The 27,278-nt window shown below is 29.5% G+C and overlaps 2 protein-coding genes and 1 pseudogene across 2 annotated transcripts; all 3 read left to right on the plus strand.

Moving 5' to 3' along the window:
- Positions 1-6,401: 6,401 nt before the first annotated feature.
- Positions 6,402-7,683, plus strand: LOC110639060 (jacalin-related lectin 19). The gene is made up of 3 exons (XM_021789842.2): positions 6,402-6,560; positions 6,803-7,027; positions 7,210-7,683. Exons 1-3 carry the CDS (start codon positions 6,558-6,560, stop codon positions 7,567-7,569), a joined length of 588 nt encoding a protein of 195 aa, XP_021645534.2. The 5' UTR covers positions 6,402-6,557; the 3' UTR covers positions 7,570-7,683.
- Positions 7,684-13,574: 5,891 nt separating this feature from the next.
- LOC110639081 (ESCRT-related protein CHMP1B) lies at positions 13,575-15,175 on the plus strand. Its single transcript, XM_021789887.2, has 2 exons — positions 13,575-14,099; positions 14,705-15,175. Exons 1-2 carry the CDS (start codon positions 13,775-13,777, stop codon positions 14,989-14,991), a joined length of 612 nt encoding a protein of 203 aa, XP_021645579.1. The 5' UTR covers positions 13,575-13,774; the 3' UTR covers positions 14,992-15,175.
- A 1,055-nt stretch (positions 15,176-16,230) lies between these two features.
- LOC110639051 (anoctamin-like protein At1g73020) lies at positions 16,231-26,694 on the plus strand (annotated as a pseudogene).
- The last annotated feature ends 584 nt before the right edge of the window (positions 26,695-27,278 follow it).

Here is a 27,278-nt window from a genome sequence, read left to right on the forward strand (position 1 = left end):
TATATATGATCATGATCGAAGGATCAAGTGAATCCATAATTAATGTGAATTAAAAGGTATTCAACAACATAAAATGTCTTATTTATCCTTTTACCCTTTATATTTTTTGAGGTAAAATTTCCTTCCATCTTTTCTCTTTCCTCTTTTAATACTTTCCCTCCAACTACATCCTCTTTTTTAACAAATAGTAATAAAATATGCTTTTATTTAAAAAAAAAAAATTTCTCCTCTACACTTGTTTACTCTACCTACATTAAAGAAAATATATATAATTATTTAAATTTTAATAATATATACTTAACATTTAAATTTTAATTTTGAAAATTTATTTTAACTTTACTATATTAAAGTTTTAAAGAATACAATTTACATGTACTTTTTCCTTTAGCCAATATTTGTGATGAAATAATTTTTTCTTAGTTAATATTTATTATTTAAAGGCCTTTTTATTTTTTCCCTCAATTTTGTACCAATTGACAATAATCATGTATATTACATAAAATATGTAAGGTACAACATATCAAATTTTCTGCCATTTAATCTGGCTAGCTTAATTAAAAATAAAATGGCTGGTTAATGTTAGGATTAACTTTAATTAAATCAAATTATTCATATCACTTTTAATTTTAATTTTTGACTTTAATTAAATTTAATTATTTGATTTTTAAACAAAAATGATTTTAATTTAAATTAAATTAATTAATTATTATTCAATTTAAAATTAATTTAAATTTGATCTATGATACGAAGTTGAATTAGACAATGATAAATAAATTAATATGCTTGTTTGGTTTGAGTAAATAGGATGAATCTATATGAATTTAATTTAATATATATTTTAATCATTAAATAAATTAAGCATGTGACATGTCACATTGATTATATCAATTGTAAAATTATATTTAATTGATTCAATTTAATATATATTTGAGTCAGCTGAATCAATTTGAGTATTTGACATATCATATTGATTATATATTTTACTAAATTAAGCTTATAATTGAGTCAATTGAATCAATTAATTATGTGTAATATCACATTAATCATATATATTTAAGTCAGTTATATATGAAATTATAATTCAGTTGATTTAATTGAATGTATATATTGGAGTCAACTGAATTTTTTTAAATATGTTGCATGTCACATTAATCATATATTTAGTCACTTGAGTTTTTAATTGAGTCAATTGAATCAAATTGATTATGTGTAATGTCACACTAATTATATGCATTTGAGTCAATGGGAAAAATTATAATTTAATTGAATATATATTTGAGTATATTGAATCAATTTGAGTATGTGACATGTTACATTGATCATATATATTTGAGCCAATTACGAAAATTACCATTTAACTTATTCACTTGAATATATATTTAAATCAATTGAATTAATTTGAGTATGTAACATGTCACTTCAATAATTTATTTTAGTCAATTGAGCTTTTAATTGAATCAATTGACTATGTGTAATATCACATTAATCATATATATTTGAGTCAATTATAACAATTATCCTTTAATTGATTCAATTGAATATATATTTAAATCAATTGAATCATTTGAGTATATAACACGTTACATTGATTATATACTTTAATTAATTGAACATTTAATTGAGTAAATTGAATTAACTGATTATGTACAATGTCACATTAATCATATAAATTATAGGTTAATTGTGACAATTATTATTTGAATGATTCAATGAAATATATATTTTAGTTAATTTAATCAATTGAGTATGTGACATGTCACATTGATTATATATTTTAGTTAATTGAATTAACTGAGCATGTGACATATTACACTGACCATATATTTTTCTCAATTGAGCCCTTAATCGACTAACTTGAATCAATTGAATATATAACATGTCACATTATGTCAATTGGTCATATGTATTTTGAGTCAACTGAATCAATTGACCATATATATTTTGGGTCAATTGTGACAATTATTATTAATTGAGTAAATTGAATATATATTTTAATTAATTGAATCAATTGAGTATGTGATATGTCACATTATGTCACATTATTCATATATATTTGTATGAATTATAACAATTATCATTTAAATGATTCAATTGAATATATATTTCAGTCAATTGAATCAATTAAATACGTGACATATTAGATTGATCATATATGTTAGTGAATTAATCCTTTAATTGATTTAATCTAGTAAAAATATATAATTTATTTGTATAAAATATATTTTTTTAATTAAATCAATTGAATTCATTGGAAATTATAATATTAATTAATTATTTACTATTATATATACATTAATTGAATGAATTTAATCAATTTTTATTGTTAGTTTAATTGAGTTAATTTAATCAATTAAATTCAGATTGATTATTTGTTTAATTATAATAAATTAATATATATTGTAATTTAAACATAAAAATAAAAATAAATAAATAAAAATATATTATTTATTTTTATTTTTAAGTTTTTTTTTTAATTTACATAAATAAATTTTTTACTCTAAATGTGTAAACCAAGTTAAAAAAAAAATCGTTGATTAAAGAAAAGATGAGAGAGAGAAAGTAAATAAAAATTTTAATTTGTATTGAAATTTAAAGTTATAATAAATATAATAGACATAATTTAAAATTCAAATTTTAAATTTTTGTATTCTCCCATAAAAATAGTTTAAAAGATATTTTAGTAAAATGACCTAATTTTTATACATAAAATGACTTTATTATCCCTATTATTCCATATTTAATACAGATTTACTTGATCCCTCAAACTTTTTCCATAAGCATTTTTTATTTAGAAGCTATAGTCGGTCATCAGTGATAAATGCAAATTTTTAATTTTTAAAAAATTAATTTTTTAAAATAATTTTAAAAATTAATTAAAAAATATCAAATATAATCTAATTTAATATTATGAAAATTAAGAATTCAAAAATAGTTAACCAATAATTAATATATGTATTTATAATGATTAACGCTTAGAATAATTAAAAATAATAATTTTAATTAAAAAATAAAATATTTATGATTTCTAAATTTTAAAATATTTAAAATTTCATTTTAGTTTATTTTTTTATTTTATTAGAATGATTTTTATTAAATATGTATTTAAAATAAAATAAAATTAACTAAAACTTACCTTTAAATTAACAAAATATGAAATATCAAATATAAATTGTTTTCATTTAAAAGTTTTACCTATTTAAATAGAAATTAAGAATGATCTTTATTTATTTTGATGTAGTTTAGAAAAATTGAAAATGAAAACAATCAAAATTAAAAAAAAAATAGTTATATTACAAAATTAATATTACTAATGAAATTAAATTTAATATATTACTAATGGAATATTAAAAATAAAATGTAGCTATCATAATTTTATTTAAAAGTATAAAATATTTAGAAAAAAAATAAAATAAAATTTTTTTATTTAGTTCAATGAAATTTTTTTTATTAAAACTAAACCAAATCAATTAAACTAGTTTTTAAAAAATTGAAAATTAACGAAGAAAATTATTGAATAAAAAAATATTAATTTAAAATTTTAATTTGAATTATTATTTTGATTTAAATCAATATTTATAATATAATAATTAAAATTTTTGCTGATATATAAATAAAATAAATATTTTAATAGGTTAAAATTCACTTAATTTAAATTAAATAAAAATTTAAATTATTATTGCTCATCGCCCAAGTGAATAATTAACAAGTGCATGTTTATATATATATATATATATATATATGAAAGTTAAAGACTCAAAACTATTAAACCAAAAGTCAGCACTTAGATTCACTATCAATTTGACATTTGGCATAATTAAAAATAATAATTTTATTTAAAATTTCACTTTCATTTTTTTTCTAATTGTAAATTTAATTATTAATTTTAGATAATATTTAATTGAATAAGTTTATTTGAAAATATATAATTTTTTAAATTTAAAATATAAGATAAAATAAAAACAAGCTAGAATTTTTAAATGTTAAAATATTTAAAATATAATAATTTCATTATATATATCCACTATTAATTAATATATAACATAATTAAAAAAATAATTTTATTTTAAAAAATAAAATATTTAAAATTTGATTTGAAAAGTGAAAATAATTTAGGAGAAATTTCATTTAATTTAATTTTTGTTAATTATAAATTTAATTATTGATATTAAATAATACTTAATTTAATAATTTTATCTTAATTGAGTTTAAATTTTCATTTTAACATGTATTTTTTTAATTATAGATTTAATTATTAGTATTAGATAATAAATAAAATTTGACACTTCTAAAAATTAAAAAATTGATAATTTTATTTAAAAATATAAAATATTATAATTCTATCTTTTAAGAATAATTTTTTACAGAATTTTTTATGCATTTATTTTACTTATTTTGATTTAAATCAAGTGTTACTAAATTAATATATATTGTGATAAAAGTTAGTACAATAATTAATTTTTTAGTTAATTTCAAGAGTATTACAAAGATATTTTAGTTAATTATTAATATTTTTTTAGAAAAATGAGACTATCAATTTTTTTTAATTATTATGTAAAACCCTTAAAAAACATTTGGAATGAGATGGAGGGAGTAAATTATCTTTAGGGAATAGAGAGATAAATATTCAAGGCATATAAAAATATAGTTAAAAGGGATTTTTTTAATATATATATATTTTAGGCCCTTTTATTTTATGAAAAATAATTTATATATAAAAAATAATTTTTAAAAAAAGTTTTATAAATTTTTTTTTATTATTGGTTGCGATACTAATAGTATGTATTTACTTAATGAATGTGTAATTATTTCACATTTTTTCTTAAAAAAATCTATTTTTTTAAATATCACGCTAAAAAATGTGAAAAAGTATTTTTTATAAAATATTTTTTATAAAATAAATAAAACCTTAACTCAAAATATATATATATATATATATATATATATATATATATATATAACTCATTTATAGCTTCTTGTGCTCAATTCTTTCATCAAAAGGTAGTGACAATTATTTTCTTCATAACATTGAAAGCACTACTCGAATCAATTATTGGTAGTTTACAACCCTCACCCATCCACCCTCTCTCCTTTCATGTCACAGGTCAATCTCTCTCCTAACCCTTACCATGAAAGATTCAACCTTTACACACATTAGCTCTTAGATTACATAAAAAACAAAGTGAGGATCAAGGTAGTCATAGGCCAAAGGCTCACTCAAGCCAATAGCTACTTTTATCACCTCTCTCTCTCTCTCTCTCTCTCTCTCTCCTGCATTGTATGAAAGATGCAGCTTGACCCAGTGTTTTGTCCAAGAGTTGGAGAGAGATATAATGAACTTCATACTTGATCTTGGATTTAGATCAATGCAAGTTCCAAAACGAAGATGAGGAAATTAATGAAGATGAAGAGGGAAATGTTTTTGATGACACCCTGCAGAACCACATAGAGCAAACTAGCAAATTTGTTGATTTCTGGCCGCAAGTTAGGAGCTTGCAATGCCATTAACATGTCCAACTAGAGAAAACTTTATTTTACTAAACTTCACATTGATGAACAGATCATTCAGAATCTGATTCTCAGATGCCCTTTAATTGACGATATGAGGCTCACACATTCAGCGGACTGAAAACTATGGGAACTTATCAATTTTTACTTGAACTGCATCAAGTATATTGATGGACAGAGGAGAGGATCCAAGCTGCTGCAAGTATAACTTTCTGAAGAACAAATGTTGGCAGCATTTTTTTATGGATGTAAACATTGAGAACCTTGATAATACTGAAATTGAATATGACTGGTTGACTAGATGACTTGTTTTAGATTGAATTGGAAAGATTGATAGTCTATATAGTCAATTGGTTGGTTTTATGAGAATTTCAAATAAGAATTTACATATGGCACACATATAGGAATTCAACTTTGATGGGTTATTTTTCTGATTAGACCTTTCTATTTCTTGGGTTTATGAATTTGAAAATGCCTACGCATATTGATGAGCATTTACTGCAATCTACTTTCACAAACATTCATTTCCCATTACATATTCTGGATGACACCTCTTTTCCTGTAGTCAACTTTTCTGAGGTTGTAAATTCACATCACAAGTGTCAATAGATTTGATTCTTCTCTATCAAATTGAAGAATATAATTTCTAATAGAATAAAGGAATTTAGATATTTCACTTTAAAAATTGCCAAGCAAATATTCTTCTGTTCTTTTGCTCTTTTGCTACTAAAATTCTTCTACAATGATTCAACAACTGGAAGCCATTGCTTGCGTACTTGTGAAGCTACCTGCCCTTATCTTGTGAAAAGTTATAAAGAATGTTTTTGTTGGGACGTTGTCATTTTCTAATAAGTTGATTTTTTAAAAGTTGAGTGATTTTAATCGTGGAATTGCTCTTATGCTAGAAAGAGAATCTGATACTGCATCGCTCTTCCACTGGTTTCTCTGTATTAATATAATCATCTGCCAGAAAAATCATATTCATTCTCTCATATCAAGAGTCTCTGCTTTTCTTGCATTTCTAGTTTTCTACTCAACGTATATCACTTCAAATGGTAAGAAGTCAGAACCCCATTTTGCTTCGATTTGAACTAAGGATTTGTGTTTATGTTAGATAAAAAGATTGTGAATTTATTTTTATGTTTACCTTGAATAAAAGGATTTCTCTTTCTTTCTGCTTTATATATCCAAAGATTATATCTAATATCAAAGCCTGACTTTATAAACAAAAAGGAATTTCAAGTCTTCGTGACAAATTTGATCATGCAAATTTTGAGAGAAGTATCTATTTTTCTAGGAAAATATCAAGGAAAAATCAAGTGGGAAAAAAAAGAGCATACTTGTAGGACCATGGGGAGGAAATGGTGGGAGTAGCTGGGATGATGGAATGTATAATGGAGTTAGAGAAATCACCCTTGTTTTCGACCGTTGCATAGACTCAATCCAGGTTGTGTACGACAAGAATGGCAAGCCAGTCACCGCAGAAAAACATGGAGGAGTAGGAGGCAGTAACACAGCTGAGGTTATCTCTATTCTCATTTCTCAAATATGCCCACCAATTTGCACTGCATTTCTTTGGTAATCGCATAATTTTATGTTGCACATCATGGAAATTTATAATATACACCGAAAGCACTAAACACGAAGCATATGTTATAGAGAAAGTGTATGCTCCGAGAGCTCTAAATAATCCCGCTTGTTCAGATAAAGCTCCAATATCCAGAGGAGTTCCTAGTGAGTGCAAGCGGCCACTACAGCCCTGTGGTTCCCGGTTGGAGTCCAGTGATTCGGTCGCTGACATTGAAGAGCAACAAGAGAACATTTGGACCATTTGGAGTAGAAGAAGGGACACCCTTTACTCTTTCCATGGAAGGAGGATCCATTGTGGGATTTATGGGAAGAAGTGGATGGTACCTTGATTCTATTGGATTTCGGTTATCTCGTTCTCAATCTACTAAGCTTCTCCAGAAGGTTCAAAAAAGTCTTCAAAGGCTTACTAGTTCTGTTTCAAAATCTTCTGCCTCTAATAAGGATAGTGACCAGCAACAAAAGCCTTATTATTAAGTTCAATTGAGGCTAGCTGCTTACAACTTGATCTTTGTGTTTGTGTATAGGATCTTGTTTTGTATTATATGGGGTTCTGCTCACAAGAATAAATCTAGTTGATTTGCGAGATTATATCATATGAAAAATTCTTGCTTAGACTCTAGTTTATACACTTCGTTAATAAAAAGTTTTTAATATATATTTATACGTGAGACTTACTATAATTTTAGTTAATATGTTATTTTTGATACGTTCTTATCTAAAAGAAGTTTAAAGGCAAAGGACTTATGCCCACTTACCTAAATCACCTTACAAATGTAATTGCATGCTTATTCTTCAATAGTGCATCCACTTGCACTGGCAAAAGGATGAAATCGAAACCGCCTTTACAAGCTAAATAAATGAAACATATCCAAAGGACAAAGGTATGCAAAAACCAACTTATGATTTAATATTTCTTTGAATTATCTCTTTATCATGTCACTCCGACTTTGCCATTGGAGTGCCAAGCAAGTCTACTGCTTAGTTCTCTAACCTCTTATTTTGCAAGTTCCCATAACTAACACCAGATTGACACCCTTATTTAAGAAGGTAACCATTTTTGGCATTATCAATGACCTATTGGACAAATATAAGTATACGGCTAAAGGTCCATAAACCCGGCAGTTGGATTGATGTGTTATCTACTTAATTGAGACAAATTAGCAATTTTACACAAAGGAAAGCCAAGGATTTGGATTGTGATTAGTGATCAATTTAATACAACTCTATTATTTTAATTTTTATAATTAATTTGACAATAAATGTTATTGACTTAGTGATTAGATAATTAGGTGTCTATTTTATAGTCTAGAAAATTTAAATTTCAAACTTGGTTCTTTTTTCTAAAAAAAAAAAAATTACATAAACTAAATACAAATCCTAATTGAGAAATTTCTCAAAGGTATCTTTGGATTGAAGAAAGTAGAATCGTGCAAAAGGGCATTTGGGATTTCTAATTTCATTGCGTACGTTATTTTGTTCGTTAAATTGCATTGAGAAAAAAAGAAAATAAAAACTTTGCACAATTAGGAATATTTGTTTTTTTACTCGTGATTATGTGCAAAAGGGTATTTAGAAAAAAGGAAAAGCACATTGTATATATATATATATAAATATAAATTTTGAATTTTTTTTTTGTTTTCTTGAGAATCAGTATATTATATAAAAAAAAATTAAAATACATATGAATTAATGAAGGCTATATAAATGTACACATATATATAATTAGGGCTGAGCAGAATTCGGTTCAAACCGAAAAATCGAACCGAACCGAATTAATTCGGTTCAATCAGTTCGGTTTTAAAATTTAATCGGTTCGGTTCGGTTTTAATTTATAAAAATTTCGGTTATTTTGGTTCGGTTCGGTTTTAAAGAGAAAAAAATCTGTTAAACCGAACCGAACCGAATAGTGATTTATATAGTCAAATCGAACCGAATCAATTTTTGAATTAATTTATTTTTATGGAAAATTTATGAATTATATTTAATTATATATATATTAATTGTTTAATTTCATTGATTAATGGTTATTAGGTTCAAACCAAAGTTAAAATTAGACCAAATAACTTGAAAATCAAGTCTAAATTAAAAAATAATCAAAAATCAAACCGATCGGTTTAAATCAAACCAAACCGAAATAAAGCGGTTCGGTTTGATTTCTAAAATTGACGATTTGATTTTTATAATTTAATTCGATTCAGTTCGATTCGGTTCGATTTGAACCGATTGCCCACCCCTATATATAATGAATCTTATATGGAGATCATAAAACGTACACAAATGAAATCACTTCAAATTTTGATAATAATATAATTTTTGGTATAAGTAAAATTATTATTAAAATAATATTAAAATTTTATTTATATTAATTATAATATTATTGAAAATTAAATTATTTATTAATTTAATTTATTACATGTTAAAATTATTAGCGATAGATAATTTGTCATTAAAAGGAATTAGCAAACACAACTGAATATAACAAATTATATATATATTTTTTAATTTTATAAATATGTTATAATATTTGTATAATGTTAAAAAAATGTTTCTTTACTTTTTCTATTTTGCTGAATATATGTTTAATTAGAGTAATCAAATAGTTTATTTATATTATAATAATTTTTTTTATTTTTACTAAAAAATTCAACTTTAATTTATATTCTTATCACCTTACATATGTTATAATAAAATAAATTTTAGTTAGAAAGTAAGCTTTGAAAAAAATAAATAAAAAGTAGGCTTTAATAATTCATTCATATTCTTCGTTTCAATTTATAGTCTTAAAACTTTTGTGAGTTTTATTATAAATTTATAAAAATCATTTTTTTATTTTTTAAATATTAATATAAAAATAAAATTTTATTTTGAAATTTAAGATTTTTAGATATAACTAAGTAATTTTATAATTTCCTGCATTAGTGTTTGAATTTTACTTATATTAAAATAGAGTTATTAAAAGACAAACAACTGATATGCTTTCCCAAGAAAAAATATAAATAATATAATTAGTATTTGTGAAAGTGATAATCTAAATTTTTTTATTTGAGCTACTAAAATATTTTAAATCTTATTTTTATTAACTTGATTAATAATATATAGATTTTGATAAAATAAAATTAGAAATTTTTAAACATAAATTATTTTTGAATCATTATTTATATATTTAAATATATATATGATATATTTATTTTATTCAACTATATATTTAAAGAAATTTATTATTTTATTAAATAAATTAATTAATAAGATATCAAAAAAAATTAATTATTATCCATAATATCTGTAATTTGATATGACCTCTATAAGATTTGAGATTAGATTCATTTTTAAATAACTTAAATTATTTTTAATGGCATATGACGTTTTTCTCCTGAATTGATTATCTATTTGTCTGCATTATATAAATTTGAAACTCTATCTACTTTATGTGTTAGTTTTGCTCTTATTCATTCGTTGATAATAACTCGTTTAAAATACAGCAGATATGATTTTGTTAATTCCATAGCTGTTATTTGTTGATTTATAATTCAATTCAAATACTTAAAAAAGTTTTGATTAATTTTTATATTTATTATTATTTCTCATATATATTTTTTTAGAAATAAGGTAAAAGATGAAATTCAACGTGAATATATAAAAATAATTTATAAAATTAGCAATAATTTTATGTATTCTTTTATTCCTCCGTCCAATGGCGAAAACGGGGTCATCGACATGGAAAAGCTCACGTGCCAACACGCAATTTTTCAAACGGTAATCTCATAATTCCAGCATCGCATCTAGTTTTCCTTTCTGTCAAAGCACAGTCTAAAAGTAATCAAATTTAATGATCTATTTCATTTAATTAGATATAGCTGATAATTATTAATTAATAAATATTATAATTAATTATTAATTAATAATTAATAATTAATTATAATTAATTTATATTAAATATTTGATATAATTATATTTAATTATTATTATTAATATATAAAATGACTAATAAATGTATATATTTATTATATATATATATATTGTATTATTTATTTTATTATTGAAATAAATATAATTATTAATTTAATATATTATATTATTTATTTTATTATTAAAATAAAAAATAATTAAATAATTTTAAAAATATAATTATAAAATAATAAATTAATTATTATTTTTGATAAATAAAAAGATATAAAAACTATTTTTTATAATAAATAAATATTTGATATTTTATGTTATTAATAAAATTATAATAAAATATATTTTATTATAATAATAAAAAAATATATTTTATAATAAAATTATAATACAAATGATAAAGTTATAAATGGAAAAATAAAAATATTAATGATATTAATTTTTAAGTTAAATAAAAAAATTTAATATAAACTAAATAAAAAATAAAATCAAATGGGTATTATAGTAGTTATTCGTCCGCTATAAATTTCATTTTATCAAACATTACAAGCCACCGTTAAGTGTTATTACCAAAAAAAAAGAAAAAAAAACACTCTTTTAAGATGCTAAAAATATCCTTTCTGGGTAAGGCAATGGATTGCTCTCCTTTAAAGGTCTTCAACTTTGGTTTAGAAATACTCTTCCATCTTCTAATGGTTCCAATTGCAATAACAACTTAGTTGATGCTACACGTTGCCTTTCTACCTTCGTAATTTCATGGGAAGCTAAATTTCAAAATGAATGTGAATTATCAGTATCATGCCTTTGAAACAGAAAAGGAACACTTGAATAAAAAAAGAAAAAAAAATAATGAAAAAGAAAGAGCACAAGAACATAGGAGATGATTCCAATCTTCCATAGAATATGGTTTAATGCAACAGGAATATCATGTCCAAGAGGTGAATTGATTGAGTTTTGGAGTAATCTGATTGAGCTAGTTATAAACTTGCAAATTTCAGTCGACTAATATCAAACAAATATGTGATTGAACTAAGAGGTGATACCTGAATAATTGAGTATTATGCTAACTTTTGCGGTGTCTTGCAACTTAAATTCAATCCATTTATTTGGCTTAAGAGCTGAAGAGAGAAGAATGCATTGATCAAGCTAGCAATATATAACCAACAAAGGAGAAAATATCATAATTAAACCAAATATAACCAACAAAAACAAATAAGAAAAACCAAAGAAAATATGTATAATATTAACTTAGCTTCCAAAACTGAATCTAAACTTCGCAATCCCAATACGATAATCTTAACAATACCCATTTAGCCAGTGATGGAAGACCGATAGAACCAAAGAAGTTCTATAAAAATATTGAATCTCTAACTTGAAGCAATTTTCATTAACATCTAAAAGAACCAAAAAATAAACTGCCACGAAAAATCCATGAGCAATACTCATTATAAGTGCCATTCACCCATGCTTGAATTAAAGCTGAAATTTAATTAAATGATATGAATAGAAAAGAAGCACTAACCAACAAGGGACCTTGAAGAGTACCACTGCCAAAAGAAGACCCAAAAGAAAACGAGGCCACTAGGAGAGGCATCATGAGCCATGGCAAAAACCCTTTAAACAAACGCAAAATTTCACCCCATTCTGAATCGGAATCTTGAGATCGACAAACGCTGAATTTAATCTAAAAATACTTTCATATCAATTCTATTATCATTAAAGGCTATGAGAAATGAGTAAAATAAGCACAAATTCACTGACCTCTAAGTAAATATAGAAACATATACTAAAAATGGTTTCAATTTTCCAGTATAAGGGAAGAAAATTTAGAGTTGAGACAGAGGCGACAAAGAGAAAGGGATTGGTTAAAAAAATTAGATGTTTTAATATTGGCATAATAATAAATATGAAAAGATTTTAAGAATATTTTTATTCATAAAAATACTATAATATGCTGCCAGTGTTTCTTCCAAACCTGTTTTTTCAAAAAAGCACCTCGTTTGCTGCTTTTTCAAAATTAGAGTTTGTGATGGTTGAAACTCTGTTTTAGAGGGTAAATTTTAATAATTATTTCTAAATTTATATGGATATAATATTATAATTTTTAAATTTTAAAATATAAAATAAAATTTTTTAAATTTTTAAATTTTATATAATAAAATTTTACTAACTTTCAATTATTGATTTTTCAGTTAAAATTTGATGTGAACAGTTCTGCATGATACTTAATCAATATTTATTTCTCATCTCTTATTTAAATTGTAAAATTATTTTCTTTGCAGCTGAAAATCATTCTGTTTACGGTGAGAAAAAAGATTTAATTTACACATAATTTAAGAGAGAAAAGAGAAATATTAATTAAGTTTCACGCTAAAACTGTTCAGGTCAGCGTGTAATTGAAAAATCAATAATTAGAGGTTAGAGAAATTTTAGTGTATAAAATATAAAAATTAAAAAAATTTTATATTATATTTTTAAATTAAAAGGTTATAATATTATATTAAATAAATTCAAGAACGATTTGTTAAGATTTATCCCTATTTAGCCCTTAACCATGAGTTGGCAAAAATGCTTTTTATATCAAACCTGCTTTTTCTTATTCCCTCCGCAGCGCCAAACAAACTCTTAAATACCCAAATCCTATTCGGGATCTTCTCTAAATTCACAAAACTAAAAACCCTAGAATTTCTTATTTTTCTCGATAGCCAAATCCTATTTGGGATCTTGTCTAAATTTACAAAATCAAAAACCCTAGAATTTCTAATTTTTCTGATTTCCAGGCATGGGTAACACGGAGAAACTTTTGAATCAGATCATGGACCTCAAGTTCACCTCGAAATCGCTGCAAAGACAGGCCCGGAAGTGCGAGAAGGAAGAGAAGTCCGAGAAATTAAAGGTCAAGAAGGCGATCGAAAAGGGAAACATGGATGGGGCTCGGATCTACGCCGAGAACGCTATCCGCAAGAGGAGCGAGCAGATGAACTACCTCAGGCTTGCGTCTAGGCTCGATGCCGTCGTCGCTAGGCTCGATACGCAGGCTAAGATGACCACCATTAACAAGTCCATGGCCTCCATCGTTAAATCGCTGGAGTCTTCTCTAGCTACTGGTAATTCTTTTATTATTGTTTATAATTGATGAATTGCGGTTTGTTGATTTTGGAAATATTATGTTTTTGATTTTTCAAAATTTTGGATTTTTTGCTTATCAACCAATCTGTCGATAAATGAGTAATGTCAATTGTGGAAAAGTAAAGCTTGATCGCGATTGTATAATGCTCGATCTGGGCTTAGAGATTTGTATTTTTCTTGGATTTTGTCAATTGATCATAATTGACCCTATAAGTTACTATGGTATCATGCTGGATGCTTGATGAGGGTTTATCTTTCAAAAACTTACGTTTTAGGAATTTGCAGGCTCTTTTTTTTTTCAGTTGTTTTTTTTTGCTTCTGTTCTGTTGTTGATTTTTTTTTTCATGGGTCTAGTGATGACCTGTGAGAAAGGTGTCGATAATGAAAAGGGGATGCATGGAAACTCAAAACTTCAAAATTTTGATGCTCATTTTACTTCTGTCATCTACCCTAAGAAAATGCTAGTTGATTTATTGTTGTTGTCGTGGGTATTTTACTGTGTGTTGCTGTTCTCTGGCAGGCAATTCTTTTATGACTGAATTTGCGATGTAGTGATTATATTTTGAATCATCCTTGGCTGCAGGTAATTTGCAGAAGATGTCAGAGACTATGGATCAATTTGAGAAACAGTTTGTAAACATGGAGGTCCAGGCAGAATTCATGGAGAATGCAATGGCTGGATCCACCTCATTATCTACGCCTGAGGGTGAGGTCAACAACTTGATGCAGCAAGTAGCTGATGACTACGGATTGGAGGTCTCTGTTGGGCTCCCACAGCCCGCTGCACATGCGGTGGCAACCAAGTCGGAAGAGAAGGTTGATGAGGATGATTTGTCAAGGCGTCTTGCAGACCTAAAGGCCAGGGGGTAAAATATGTAATAGGATCTGGTCTTATGCCAATGTGATATATTGTTACATTTCTACTTGGTGCTCTGGATTATGTTTGATGGCGGAAACTTCTTGTGTAAATTTGGATAAATTGAGATTAAAGTTATGTTCTAGACTCCGCAGGTTGAATATGAATGGAAACTCATTTAATGAGTTGCTTAAATCATTTACCAACTTTCAAGTGCAAGAGAATGAAGGATTGCATGAGATTTGATTATTATTTGACATAATGCATCTAGGTATGTTGAATTATGAGAGCTTTATAATATTTTTCTAATAAAAAGAAGGCCAATTGACTTATTTGTAGAAATGTATTTGTAATTAGAAAAAAGAGGATTTAACAATGTCCACTCAAGCAATTTTGGGTAATTCATACCGAGCCTTAGATATGCCTTGTTTTGTAGGCTGCTTCAGTTCCACTATTGTCTGCATGGCTGTGTGCTTGTTTTCTGCAACATAAGAATTTTGGTCGTTGCTATCCAAGGGGATATGTAGCATGGAGATATATAAATGATGAATGATTACATAGATAAGAGAGTGTCCATTCAGAAGGGTTGGTCATGCTTAATGTAGAGATATTGATGCGGATTTGCTAAATCACGAAAAATGATTCATATGGCTGATCTTAACTAGCTTGAAATTAAAGTTTAGGTTAAAATTAAAGTTTAGGTGGAAAAATGATTCATATGGCTGATCTTAACTAGCTTGAAATTAAAGTTTAGGTTAAAATTAAAGTTTAGGTGGTGGTGTTATGTTACGTAGGGGGATATATATTTTATGATGAAATGCTAATTTTCTTCTATATTACGTTGATCATCAAAGATTTCTTTTCTTGGTGGGTGGAATGCCTGTCTTTCTTAGTGAGTTATTCATGATTCATGAATGTGGATATATTGATACCTTAACAGTCTCTTTTGCCATTATGCTGAAATTCTGCTTAATATAATCAAACAAAATTTCCATTTCAATGAATTTGATCATGCCAATCTCAGAATTTGTTTGGAGAGCCAGAAATTTAATTAGCAGTTGAATTATAGTGGTCCATCTTCCTCGATTGTCTTCTACCACTAATTCGATTAAGATGAATGGAAAATTCAATCTGCACGGCATTAACTTCATTAGTTTAATATTGCCGTATAATACCAAAATTTGTCTTGATTTTGTAACTCTCATTATCTGCTCGAGTTCGGCCATTTTTTGAACTATTAGCAGGATCATCCAATGGCATGTAGACTACAGAATTTCACAAGTGGTAAGAGTTGTTCTTACGGTGCCATGAAGGGAAGATTAAAGGAATAAATGCACAATCCTACAACAAAATGCTTTTGGTGCCTGATGATGTAATTGCTTAGTGCAAAAGGATAATGGCCGTAGCACGTCTCTGTCACCAACCAGGCCGCTACTCGTAATTATATTCAATATGGATAAAATGTTTCCAATTTCTTCCTTTTACAGTAACCGAGGATTACAATTATATTTCTCCCAAAACGGCAGCAAAAAACCAAAGAAACCGTTATCAACTTCTCCAATTCCGCGTGTGTCTCTCTCTCTTCTTCCTCTCCATTACAATAAGGAATAAGCTCCCCCCAATACCCGATCTCTCAGACACCTGTTCTCTCTCTCCCTCTCTCTTTCTCTCTCTCTCTCCCCCCATTACAATAAGAAATATGTGGTGGTTGGTTTAAGGGTGGGCAAGGCCGCGCTATTAAACAAGTTATGCTACTTGGTTTGTTTTGTGATTTGAAGAAATTGCTGCTGCAACTTCAATCCTTTCCTGCTGTGGGACTCTCTCAAAGGTTAATCTCATAAAAGTTTTGCATGCATTTTTCATGGCCTTTATGCATTGGATGAATGGTTTCCAGCCATAAAGAAGGGAATTTTGAGAGGTATAACTTTGTGGATTCCCTTCAACTATTTGCCACTTGCAAGTTGTACCTAATTTTTAAAATTTAAATTTCTATTTAAACTATTTCCGTCCAAATTCGTCAATTTTCAATTAAATTAATGACAAATGGAAAATGTGGAAATATGTCTTGATTTTCACTAATACCAGTTTTGCCCTTCACATACCTGTTTTCCAATTATTTTTTAGAGTAAATTGAGCAATTTGGACGAAAATGCTTCAAACAAAGTTTTGCAAGTTGGAGGGTTCAATCAGAACAGTGTTTAGTTGAGGTAATCAAAAGGGTGTCTGCGTGAACTCTTACATTTTAAAATCTTAGTGATTCTTATCTATATATATTGTGTGAGATTGTACGGAAATTTACTGGTAGAGTTGAACCAACAAATTCTTAATTCGTGATACTTCAGGCATAGCTATTTCTCATTTCTTTTTTTCATTTGCTCTGTGGTGGATTAAAGCAAATATGTCATTTAGATATTGGATTCCTGACTTTCTGTATTTTTCTGCATATTGCATGTAATGTTAGGATGATGATCATATTAATATTTACCAATTACTTCTTTTGGCTAACACTGCGTCTTTGCATTATTGTGATGCTTGAGTTTATTTGTCAAGTCTGTTTTCCTTCTGTTGGCAGCACCTCTAGAGACATTGGGGAAAGCTGCAGCTGAGTTGCAAATGAAGAAGCTTACTCATATTTGTAAGTAGTAACCATTATAATTATCCTAAAATGGCTTCTTCCTTTTTTTCTTTTTTTCCTTTTCTTCTCTCTCTTTTTAGATGAATTAGGACACTTCTATATTGATTATTTAACCTTGATTGTGAGGTACTAGTATTTCTATATCTTTTACAGCAAAGTATGTGCACGCAGGAGAATTAGTGCTATGCTTAACTTTAATTTCAGGAATGGATCTACAGTTTAAATGGAAGGAGGTCAGAGCATTTGTGAGACAACCAGATGGCTCTTTGTTTAGCTGTTGTAAACGTTTTGAGTGCTACCATCATTTATTATATGGGATTGTAAGATCTTTTTATCAATTTGTTACTTCTTTTTTGCTACTCTCTCTTTCTCTTTCAAACACACGCAAGCGTTTAGATTATCTGCTGCAATCAATAAATTTAAAAATCAAAATTTGTTTCCTTGAGGGTATGCCCCATTTCACATTTGGAAAATTCAAATTCCATTAGATAGGGGTGAGAGGAGCTCAAGAAAAAAATGTATAAAGCGTTGTCTGGGTGACATAATGCTCAACATCACAACCTGGTCTGAGCCCCCTCTCTTCAGAGGGAGGCAAATAGTTCCTGTCACATATGCTTAGGTAGTTTAATGTTGCCATACCTTTGATTATGTCTAGAGTAATTTAATGAACTGATACTCTGTTTCTTTATTTATAATACAACACAAAAATCCAAGTTTTTCTGGCTTTGCAAGGCTGTTTGCAAGTTTGTCTGGTGTTCAAAATGAATTTACAGGTAAACAAGAGCAAGGTAGATGCAATGTTAAAATGGGACAGCAAGGAGTATCTCTGGGAAGTTGGGGAATCTTTGATGCGAAGGTTGGAATCTGCAGGCATTGCTAAACAAGTTTTTCCTCTGGATGGTATGATCAATTTAACTTGTTACCAAATTATCGGTAGTTTTGATGTAAATTCTAAAGTTGGGTGAACATTGGTTTATAGTTGAAATTAAGGGAAAGGAGCTTCTGAGAGGCTGGGTGCTGAACTGGCGGAACTTCACAAACCATCCAATTGATGACATGTATTCCTATTTTGGCTTGAAGGTAAATGAGGCTAGCCACATGTATGATATATCCATTGTATTAATTAAGTCATGGATTATGATTCAGGAATTTATGCTCGGTAGATTGCCATCTATTTTGCTTTCCTTCGTATTTATACATGTTGGATGCTCTTTCCAGCTGTGTATGGACTTATTATTCAGTTGGTTGACTTTGGGTATGTGAAACCCCTTACCCGCTTGCAGTGTAGCCGAGCAAGACATGTCACACTCGGTGCCGGAGCGCCTTTGTGACACCCCTTACCCGTGTACAGTATATCCGAGTAAGCAATGTCACACGGTGTATCGGCACATTCTATTTTACCTTAATTAATTTTTATCATGGTTTTGAATACAATTTATGAAATATAATTCATTTAAGCCATTTATCGAAATTATAATTTATTTGAGGTTTCAAAAATTTTATAGAAAATCCGGCAGAGTACCGGCTAAAAATGGAGAAAACAGTTCTTCGGAACCTGTGAAAAACACTTCCTATGATTATATTCAATCATCTCAAACTCCAATATCAAAATCTCAATATTTTTCAACCATTCATTTCTCAATCATTCATCTCATTAATAATCATGTACAAGTCACAGATAGATATTCACTTTTCCATTCACAAATACAATTTTCATTATTTACATGAACATCAAAATACATTACATAAGTTCAAATACATATGAGAAAATAGAAATTAGTTACAAAATATCAAAATGAAACCTAGTGTCCTACCAATGCACTGTGGATGGTGAGGTGACACAGACACTATGCAGAGCTGCAGGATGGACTCACCCAGTCTGCGGTCTACTGGGCTCTCGATCAGTATCTCCAGAACCTACGCGTGGCAAAAGCAACGCGCTAAGCAATAATGCTTAGTGGTGCAATAATAAAATAAAAGAAAATAGCAGAAAATAAATATGTATTGAATGTATATGTCTTATTTGTTTTGTATTTGTTATATTCATTTATTTCTTTAACTTTGTCCATTTTCATTCATTTGGTTGCCCAAGTAACCTATACTGGACGACTGGACTGGATAAACGGGTAAACTGGCACTGGGTATCAAGTACCTCGGGCCGTCACACCATCGGTCACATATGTATCTCCCGGTGTGCAACAGAACAGCTAACAAGCTGTAAATAATATTAGGCACGAGGCCAAGTCTCAACACAATATCAAAATGGCTAAAAGCCATAAAATCACAGAATGGCATAATGCCATGTGCAGTACTGCTAACTGAACCCTATTGGCATGCCAAACTATCCAAACCAATCTAGTTAGGTATACTAGGGCATTTGATACTTTTGAATTCTTCAATTTTTGAATTTCAAGTTTTGGTGTCACTATTCACTTCATTGGTCAACAAAAATGTTGACTTTTGGATAGAAAATAGGTGCATTGGTTTTAACACTCCCAATGTACCACATTTTGCATTTAAAACTTGTTGGAATTAATCACCAAATCCATTTCCAAGCTTAGCACTAAGGGGCAGAATTTTCAGTTTTTGTACCATAAGTTTACTGTTCCATTAGGGACTGTTACAGTGGAAATTTGAGGAAATGGTAAACATGAAAGTTGTTCCTTATTTTGTCTAGTTGAATTTCTTTTTTTGAATCACTCCATTTGGAGTTTTGTAGCTCCAGATATGGTCCAAAAACCACAGCTGGCCGGATTTCAAATCTGCAGAATTTACCAAATCTACAGTACAATGAACAGTGACTGCCACTGCCTTGTTGAATAGGTTCTGGTCATAATTTGGGGTAGGTTTCTTCATGAAAGTTGTTTTTCTATATCTCATCTTGTTGCTGTAAAAATTTCAGGTCAAATGGACCATTCTACAGTGAGTTATGGTTACTGTTCATTTGGTCATTCTGCAGAATTGGCTTGCAGGGTATCCGGATTGGGGCCAACTTTTGGTCCACTTGCTTTGGTCTTTTGGGCATGGTTTCTTCAGCAAAATTGTGCCATTATAAGTCTAGTTTCATGTCCAATTGGCCAAACACCAATTGAACCTACACAGCCAAAGATATGGCAGTCCAAACAGGCTGGACTCACAACCTCCCTGCTGCTGTCACTAGGCAGCCTACCAAAACACTTTGTAACACTCTAATGCACTTCAAATTATGGTTAACTTACCTCAAATGGTCACTAATTGACCATTAGAATGTTCTTTAACAATTTCATAAGCAAAGTCAAATTTTCACTCCCAAACCCTAACTCAAATTCAAGGTTTATACAAATTACCTTAGTTAACTAACTAATTCATTATCCTTATGTTTGTATACTTTAAACATGATTTCTAGTTCATTCCAAGTCCATAAAAAACACTCAATCTTGTTCCTTCCTTAGGGCTGCCGAATTTCCATGGTATACATACACATGCATTCTTTTCATTTAATTTACAAATTCTTGCTATATTCAAGTCTCTAACATGAAATAAGAAAGATAGGTGTATAAATAGGCACTAACCTCTTTGCTCAACTTATTGAACTTGTAAAAACTCTAGAATTTCTCCTCTTCGTGGCTGCCTAGAGTTGCCTTGTGATGTGGGGATGAATTCTTGTGAAAGAATATTAGGATTTTAAGATTGGAGTTTGGGAGATTTCAAGCTCAATTTGAGCAACAATGGAGGAAGAAAATGTTGGAAGGGTGCCGGCCATGGGAACAAAGAAGAAGATGAAAATTTTTTTCTATTATTTGGCCTTATTTTATATCTTTCTTATCCCTTAATAAAACTTGTTAATCTCCCATTGGTTTAAAAATTTTAATTGAGGTCATCATGACATCATTTATATTAATCTTATTTCTTTTCTTTTCTTTATTTCTTTCACTCATTTTTAATTATTTTCTCATAAATATTAATTCATATTTTATGTCATAATAATTATTTTCTCAACTGGATAAGTCGGCCAAAAATCGTCTCTGAAGGCGAAATGACCAAAATGCCCTCCGTTTGGCTTAACGGGTCAAAATTGTCTGTACCGATTGAAAAATTTTTCTAAATATTTTCTTGGCATTCTAATGCCATAGGAACCTCAATGACCCTTCTCTGGAGTCCCAAAAATTATTTTATGAATTTTTCCCCGGGTCTAGGGCTCCTAGTTGCGAGAACCGCAACTTACCTCTGGTTACCCATCGCTTGGGCACCGGCTCATTTGACTTGGTTGTATTTTATTTCTAAAATTTTTACTAAATTTTTCTTGTTAATATTTGAGTTAATTATGGTTTCTGACTTTAGTTTAAATATTTTTTCGGACGTTCTAGCTGTCCGTACCGACACCGGTCACCGGAACAGTAGAATGTACGGAGTTGATACAGGGAGGGTGTTACAACTCTTCCCTTATCTTATTACATTTATTGTAATGGCCAAGCTCCAACTACTAGAGGAATTGTCCGCTTTGGCCATTACAGGGTAAGCCTCATTATCACTTACTATGGTTCCTGGCTGTTAATATGCTTCATGATTTTTGCTGGTGCATCTGGTGTGACATTGCATGTGAATTAGTCATTGCATATTTTCTTTCTCCCCTTTCAGATCGTTGCAGTTCCTAGTTCTCCCAGTATTTTTCATAAGCATAATACACATAATTATATTTTCTTCTACTAAGTGATACCTTTTTAGTTTATATCCTTTACTGATTTTTTGCGGTGCAGATGGCAGATACATTATTTAACTAGTGCTGCCAAGGATATAAATTTTTGGGCATGGAATGGAGTTCCTTACAGTCACCTCTAGAACTAGTAAAAAATTTGGGGATTGATAAAACAAAAGAGGAAGAAGCACATCGAAGATATGAAAGGTTTGGTCATCTCATGCATTTTAGAAATAATGCTATGATTATTTTGAGTGTTATCTGCCTTCAGTTGCCATTTGAGTTGGCCTATGCTCATCTTATGAGGTTATGGATTTGGATATGATGAAGTAAGATTATGTATATGTGTTATTTGATTAAATTTATATCATGTTTATGATTTGCAGCTGGTAGCTTCCGTCTTCTGGAAGTTGATTATTCCTTAATTATGTCAGTGCTATTACTTCATGGTTGAAATGCTTTTATTGTATATTTGTATGTTTGTAAGTTTGTTATCCTCTTCCTTAGCTGTCCCAATATCTTGATCTTGTCAATCCCTTTAATGATTTTGCTGTAGTATATGATTCTCTTACCAATGTTGATGTTAGTACTATAGTTAATTTTGTTATGCAAACTCTTGATTCACATCTTTCGTTTGAGCCTTTGTTGGGAGATAATTGTTCCTAGATTTTTAGTTTTGACGAATTCCAGTTAAATTTTTGTTCTGACTGTCAAAGTAACCCATCCAAAAAGAGAAACAGAAAAGACAAAAAAAAAAAAGAAGATTAGTCCTGATTTGGAGTTAAAAATATGTTGATCTTTTCTTTAATATACAGATATTTTTGTTTATAGTTACTGCATATTTAATTCCATCAATAAATCTATTTTCTTCCTCTGAGATTTAGTCTCAATAAGGTATAAAAGAACAATCAAAATTAAAACAAAGCTTTGAAAGGAGAAGAGAGAAAGAATCATTTGACTGCTGCAACCTTTACCTTGCAACATATATCCCAACGCAGAGTGATTCTGCCTTCTCTGAAATTTGTGACAAAAACCTTCTTTCCTACATGAATGCATTGCATAATGTAGTTTATAGGATATTTATCTAGTTTACTTCATCTTTCCTTTTTAGCTGTGGAATAATGTCATATAAAGTTGAAGAGTTGGGCTTTGCCTTCAACTCTTGTAGAAGAGAGTATTGTTACACAACAAATGCCGTAACTTCCTTTTCATATCTTTAGTTACTCTTACTCCATCAACATCCTGCAACCATTGCTAGTGTAAATGCCCTTATTTCTCTCAATGCAGCAACAGGTTTTATTACAGGACAGCTCATGATGTTCATATTGAAAATTCTATATGTTTCAATTCACATTTTCGCTTTTTGAAAGCTGATTGTTGAGATCAGTGTCTGAATTTGCCACTTCTTGAGTGCTAATACTGTATGCAACAAAATGTGTCTTCTCTTTTTCTTTCCTCTGATTTTGCTCTTAAAAATTCATTTCTTTTTGTTTCTTGATAGGTAAAAAAAAAGGAACTACCCATCCTTTTTATTTTTAATCTTGAAACTGGAAGTGGATGATGTAGATAGTTTAATAAGCTAGGGATGAAAATTCATCAGCTTGTGCCTTCCACTTGAATTTGAACTTCATTTCTTGCCTTACGAGCGTTCTAGAAACTCATGTATATATTTAATTCAGGCTACTGTAGAAGACGGACAGCAGAAAGCTTATAATACTGTCCATGAATAATTCAATGAAATTTGACTAGTGTTTCATTCAACTACAATGAACACTTCAATGTCTCCTGAGCTTGGATTTATGGCATGAAACTGCTTGATACCAGTGATGCTCCTGTGTTTCTGCTCTTCAGGTTATGCTTATCTTGTTCTCATTCAGTATTTTATGAAGATTGGGGGCAAGATATCATTGAAGCTCATACAATATGAAAACAATGAAAACACAGAATATCAGGTCGACAGCTTGGTTTACAAAGTAATGAGTGTAAATTGGTAGATCTATTTCACTTTCCTTCTACTTTGGGTGGAGCTTTGCATCAAGGATTCACTTTATGTTGCAGGTATTTGGCCTTTATTTTATGCAGTCATATATAGGAGTTTTCTATCACACCTTTCTACGTCGCAACTTCTTGACTCTTCACCAGGTTTTAATTCAGCGTTGATAGTGTATCAGGTATAAAGTTCTCTTTAATATATTCTCCTTAATAATTATGATCGCTGATTATTATTTAGATCAATGTGCTCTTGAAGTGAAAAATGTTATCCAGGTCTTGGAGAATTCATTATCCTATCTCAAGTATAGCTATAAAAAATATAGGGCCGTTAGGTAAGCCTATCTTTCTCCTCATGAATTTTAATCTCCTCAACACTGACTGTTCCTTGAACTTACATTTGATTTAAATTTGAATTAAATGCTCAACACCTTTTCTATTTCAAGAAATAAGAAAAAACCAGGAGAATCAACCATCAAATGTGAAGATCCAGCTCAATTCCAGGGTGGAGAAAGAATACCTACAACCTTCACATTCTGCAAGTATTGGTGAAGAACTGGAAGATTGTCTTTTTGATGGTAATATGCTATTACACTTGCGATACCAAACGATATATGGAGACATTTCAAGCCTATGATATTTACAACGATTCATCTTGTTCCACGGCAATTAAAATAAGCACTTCTCAGGAAGGACAGCAAAAGGGCGGGTATGGGGGACCCCAATTAGGAATGTGTTATGGTTGACATAAGGCCTCTTCTAATTTGATTTGTTGAGGTAGATTATTGTAGCCAACCCAACCTTGAAATGATAAGAGATCTATAGATTTCAAATCTAGGTGAAAACTTTGGACTGTAGCCTGTACTGCCGAGAAAATTTTTGATCAGTTTCAAACCATTCTTCTGCTAATCAGGAAAAAACAGGAAAAAAAACTGTGTTGAGACTTTTTGCAGTTAACATTGCAATTTGGAATGGTCATGATGTTTGCTTTTGCTTTCCCTCTTGCATTTGCCTTTCCTGCTGTGGTATGTTATTTGTGTGCTTTCACTTAGTTGTCAGTGCTGTTTGGATCTTGCTAGTATAAATTAAATTCGAGTTTTCCAATGTGGAACAGCTTCACAGAACTTAGAACAGATGCATTGAAGTTGCTCAACATGTTGAAAAGGCTGGTTCCTCGTACTGTTGCCACCATTGGAACTTGGTTAAACATATTTCAGGTACTCTGGCCTCTTGATTTTGCCCTTTCCACTCAAGTTGATATTGCAGCAACAATAAATGATTTTGAAAGTGCAGTTAATGTGGGAACTTTTCCTAGGCATGTATAATGAGTAGGGGTGGCCACCAGGCTACTCCGGACCCAATGGCATATGCACTTGACTAAATGAGGGATCCATTGGACCCTCTTTTTATTATATATATATATCTCATAGTTTTCTCATTCTTGATAAATTAGTGATCCAGCCGAAATTTCAAAGTAGTGATTCTCATGGCCTTTATTTTCCTTAGGGCAACTGGGGAAAATTTTTCATTTCATAATTTTCACTAGATTTAGTTACCAATTGATCAACAGGAATCCTGTCACAGTAATTAGCTCTATCCAGAGTTAAATTAAATGCTTATCTTTTTGAATGCTTGCTTCTCATCAATAGTGAAGAATTAATGCTATCTTAATCATCAATGTTTTTTGTGATCAATTTCAATTTCTCAGTTCTTGACATTTGATGCAACCTTTACTGGTGGCAAAGTTGATTTATCTTCTCAAGTGTTCAGTGTATTTTGTTATTAATACGAGGGAATCCCTTTGAACTCCAGTTTCTAATAGTGATGTCAATCTGCACCAACTCTGCACTACTAGTATGCTTATATGACAAGGAGGGAAAATGGAAACTGGGGCCTGGGCTCGCTGCAATTCTGATCTTGGAGCACATTCTGTTGTTAATTAAATTTGGGTTGTCTCGCTTTCTTCCTGAGGTGACCACATCCTATACCGATCCTCCTATCAAAAATTCTCTCTTCCACATTCATCTTCTCTGGGAGAATTTTGTTTTGCATTTAAAGGGAATCATAAGCATTATGAAATTTCTTTCTTCAACAGGAACCTGCTTGGGTAAGAGCCAACCGAGTGAAGAATGCAACACAGGCACAGTGCATGTATTCTAAACAGCTTTGGAAAAGCATTTCATCTCGGAGTTTTTCCTTTAAGATTTAGCATGAGTTGAACTCAGAAACAAACTTTTCTGGTGCTATCAAGCACGAGTTGGTTCCTCAGGAAACACTCACCAGAGTTTGAATTCCATTCATTACATTTGAGGTTAATTGCATGTATATCTACTACCACCATTTGCAGAGGCAATTCAATTGCAAATGAGATGAAAGTTGTAATCAAAATTTTCAAATAGAATTTTTTCTTGGAATTTATTACAAGATTCAAATCATACTTAAAGAGGCACAAAATGGTTATTGTTGCATGGAAGGCCTCAAACTTAATAAAATGAAGCAATTTATTGAATAAAAAGAATGAAGAAAAAAGCAAAAAAAAAAAAAAAAAAATCTATCTCAAAGGGCAGAAACTATACAGAACCCATTGTATATATACACAATGACTCCAGTTTGCTCCATTCTGAGTTTGGCCAGAGAAAGAAAATCTATATGTACATTTATCTGACCTAATTAAACAAAAAAAAAGTTAGAATAAAATTGTACATAAAATTCAAGATTTCACCTAGGTAGAGCCCTGTGAAAAATCACGGGAGTTTCCAATAGGATCATCTCTTCTTCTGGAGCTTCCAAATCGACCACTAACCTGGCGAGCATATGCTACAACAGCCTTAGCCCATCTCTTGATATCAGCCTTGAACTTGTTAGAATCCAGGTCTTTAAGGGACTTCCCTGGCTCTATAGATATCTCCTGCTCCACTGAAAAGCATCGACCAAACCTCCCACGTTTAGAAGCACCAGGATCATTATTAGCCTTAACAACACCAGTTTTTCTGCGGTTCAGG

The sequence above is a fragment of the Hevea brasiliensis genome, chromosome 1 (genome assembly GCF_030052815.1).
Source record: "Hevea brasiliensis isolate MT/VB/25A 57/8 chromosome 1, ASM3005281v1, whole genome shotgun sequence".
NCBI lineage: Eukaryota > Viridiplantae > Streptophyta > Magnoliopsida > Malpighiales > Euphorbiaceae > Hevea > Hevea brasiliensis.

Coding starts and splice junctions, on each gene's coding strand:
- LOC110639060 (XM_021789842.2), top strand. Junction 7,028..7,209: donor GAGGCAGTAACACAGCTGAG/GTTATCTCTATT, acceptor CCGCTTGTTCAG/ATAAAGCTCCAATATCCAGA.
- LOC110639081 (XM_021789887.2), top strand. CDS start 13,775: ATGGGTAACACGGAGAAACTTTTGAATCAGATCATGGACCTCAAGTTC. Junction 14,100..14,704: donor GGAGTCTTCTCTAGCTACTG/GTAATTCTTTTA, acceptor CCTTGGCTGCAG/GTAATTTGCAGAAGATGTCA.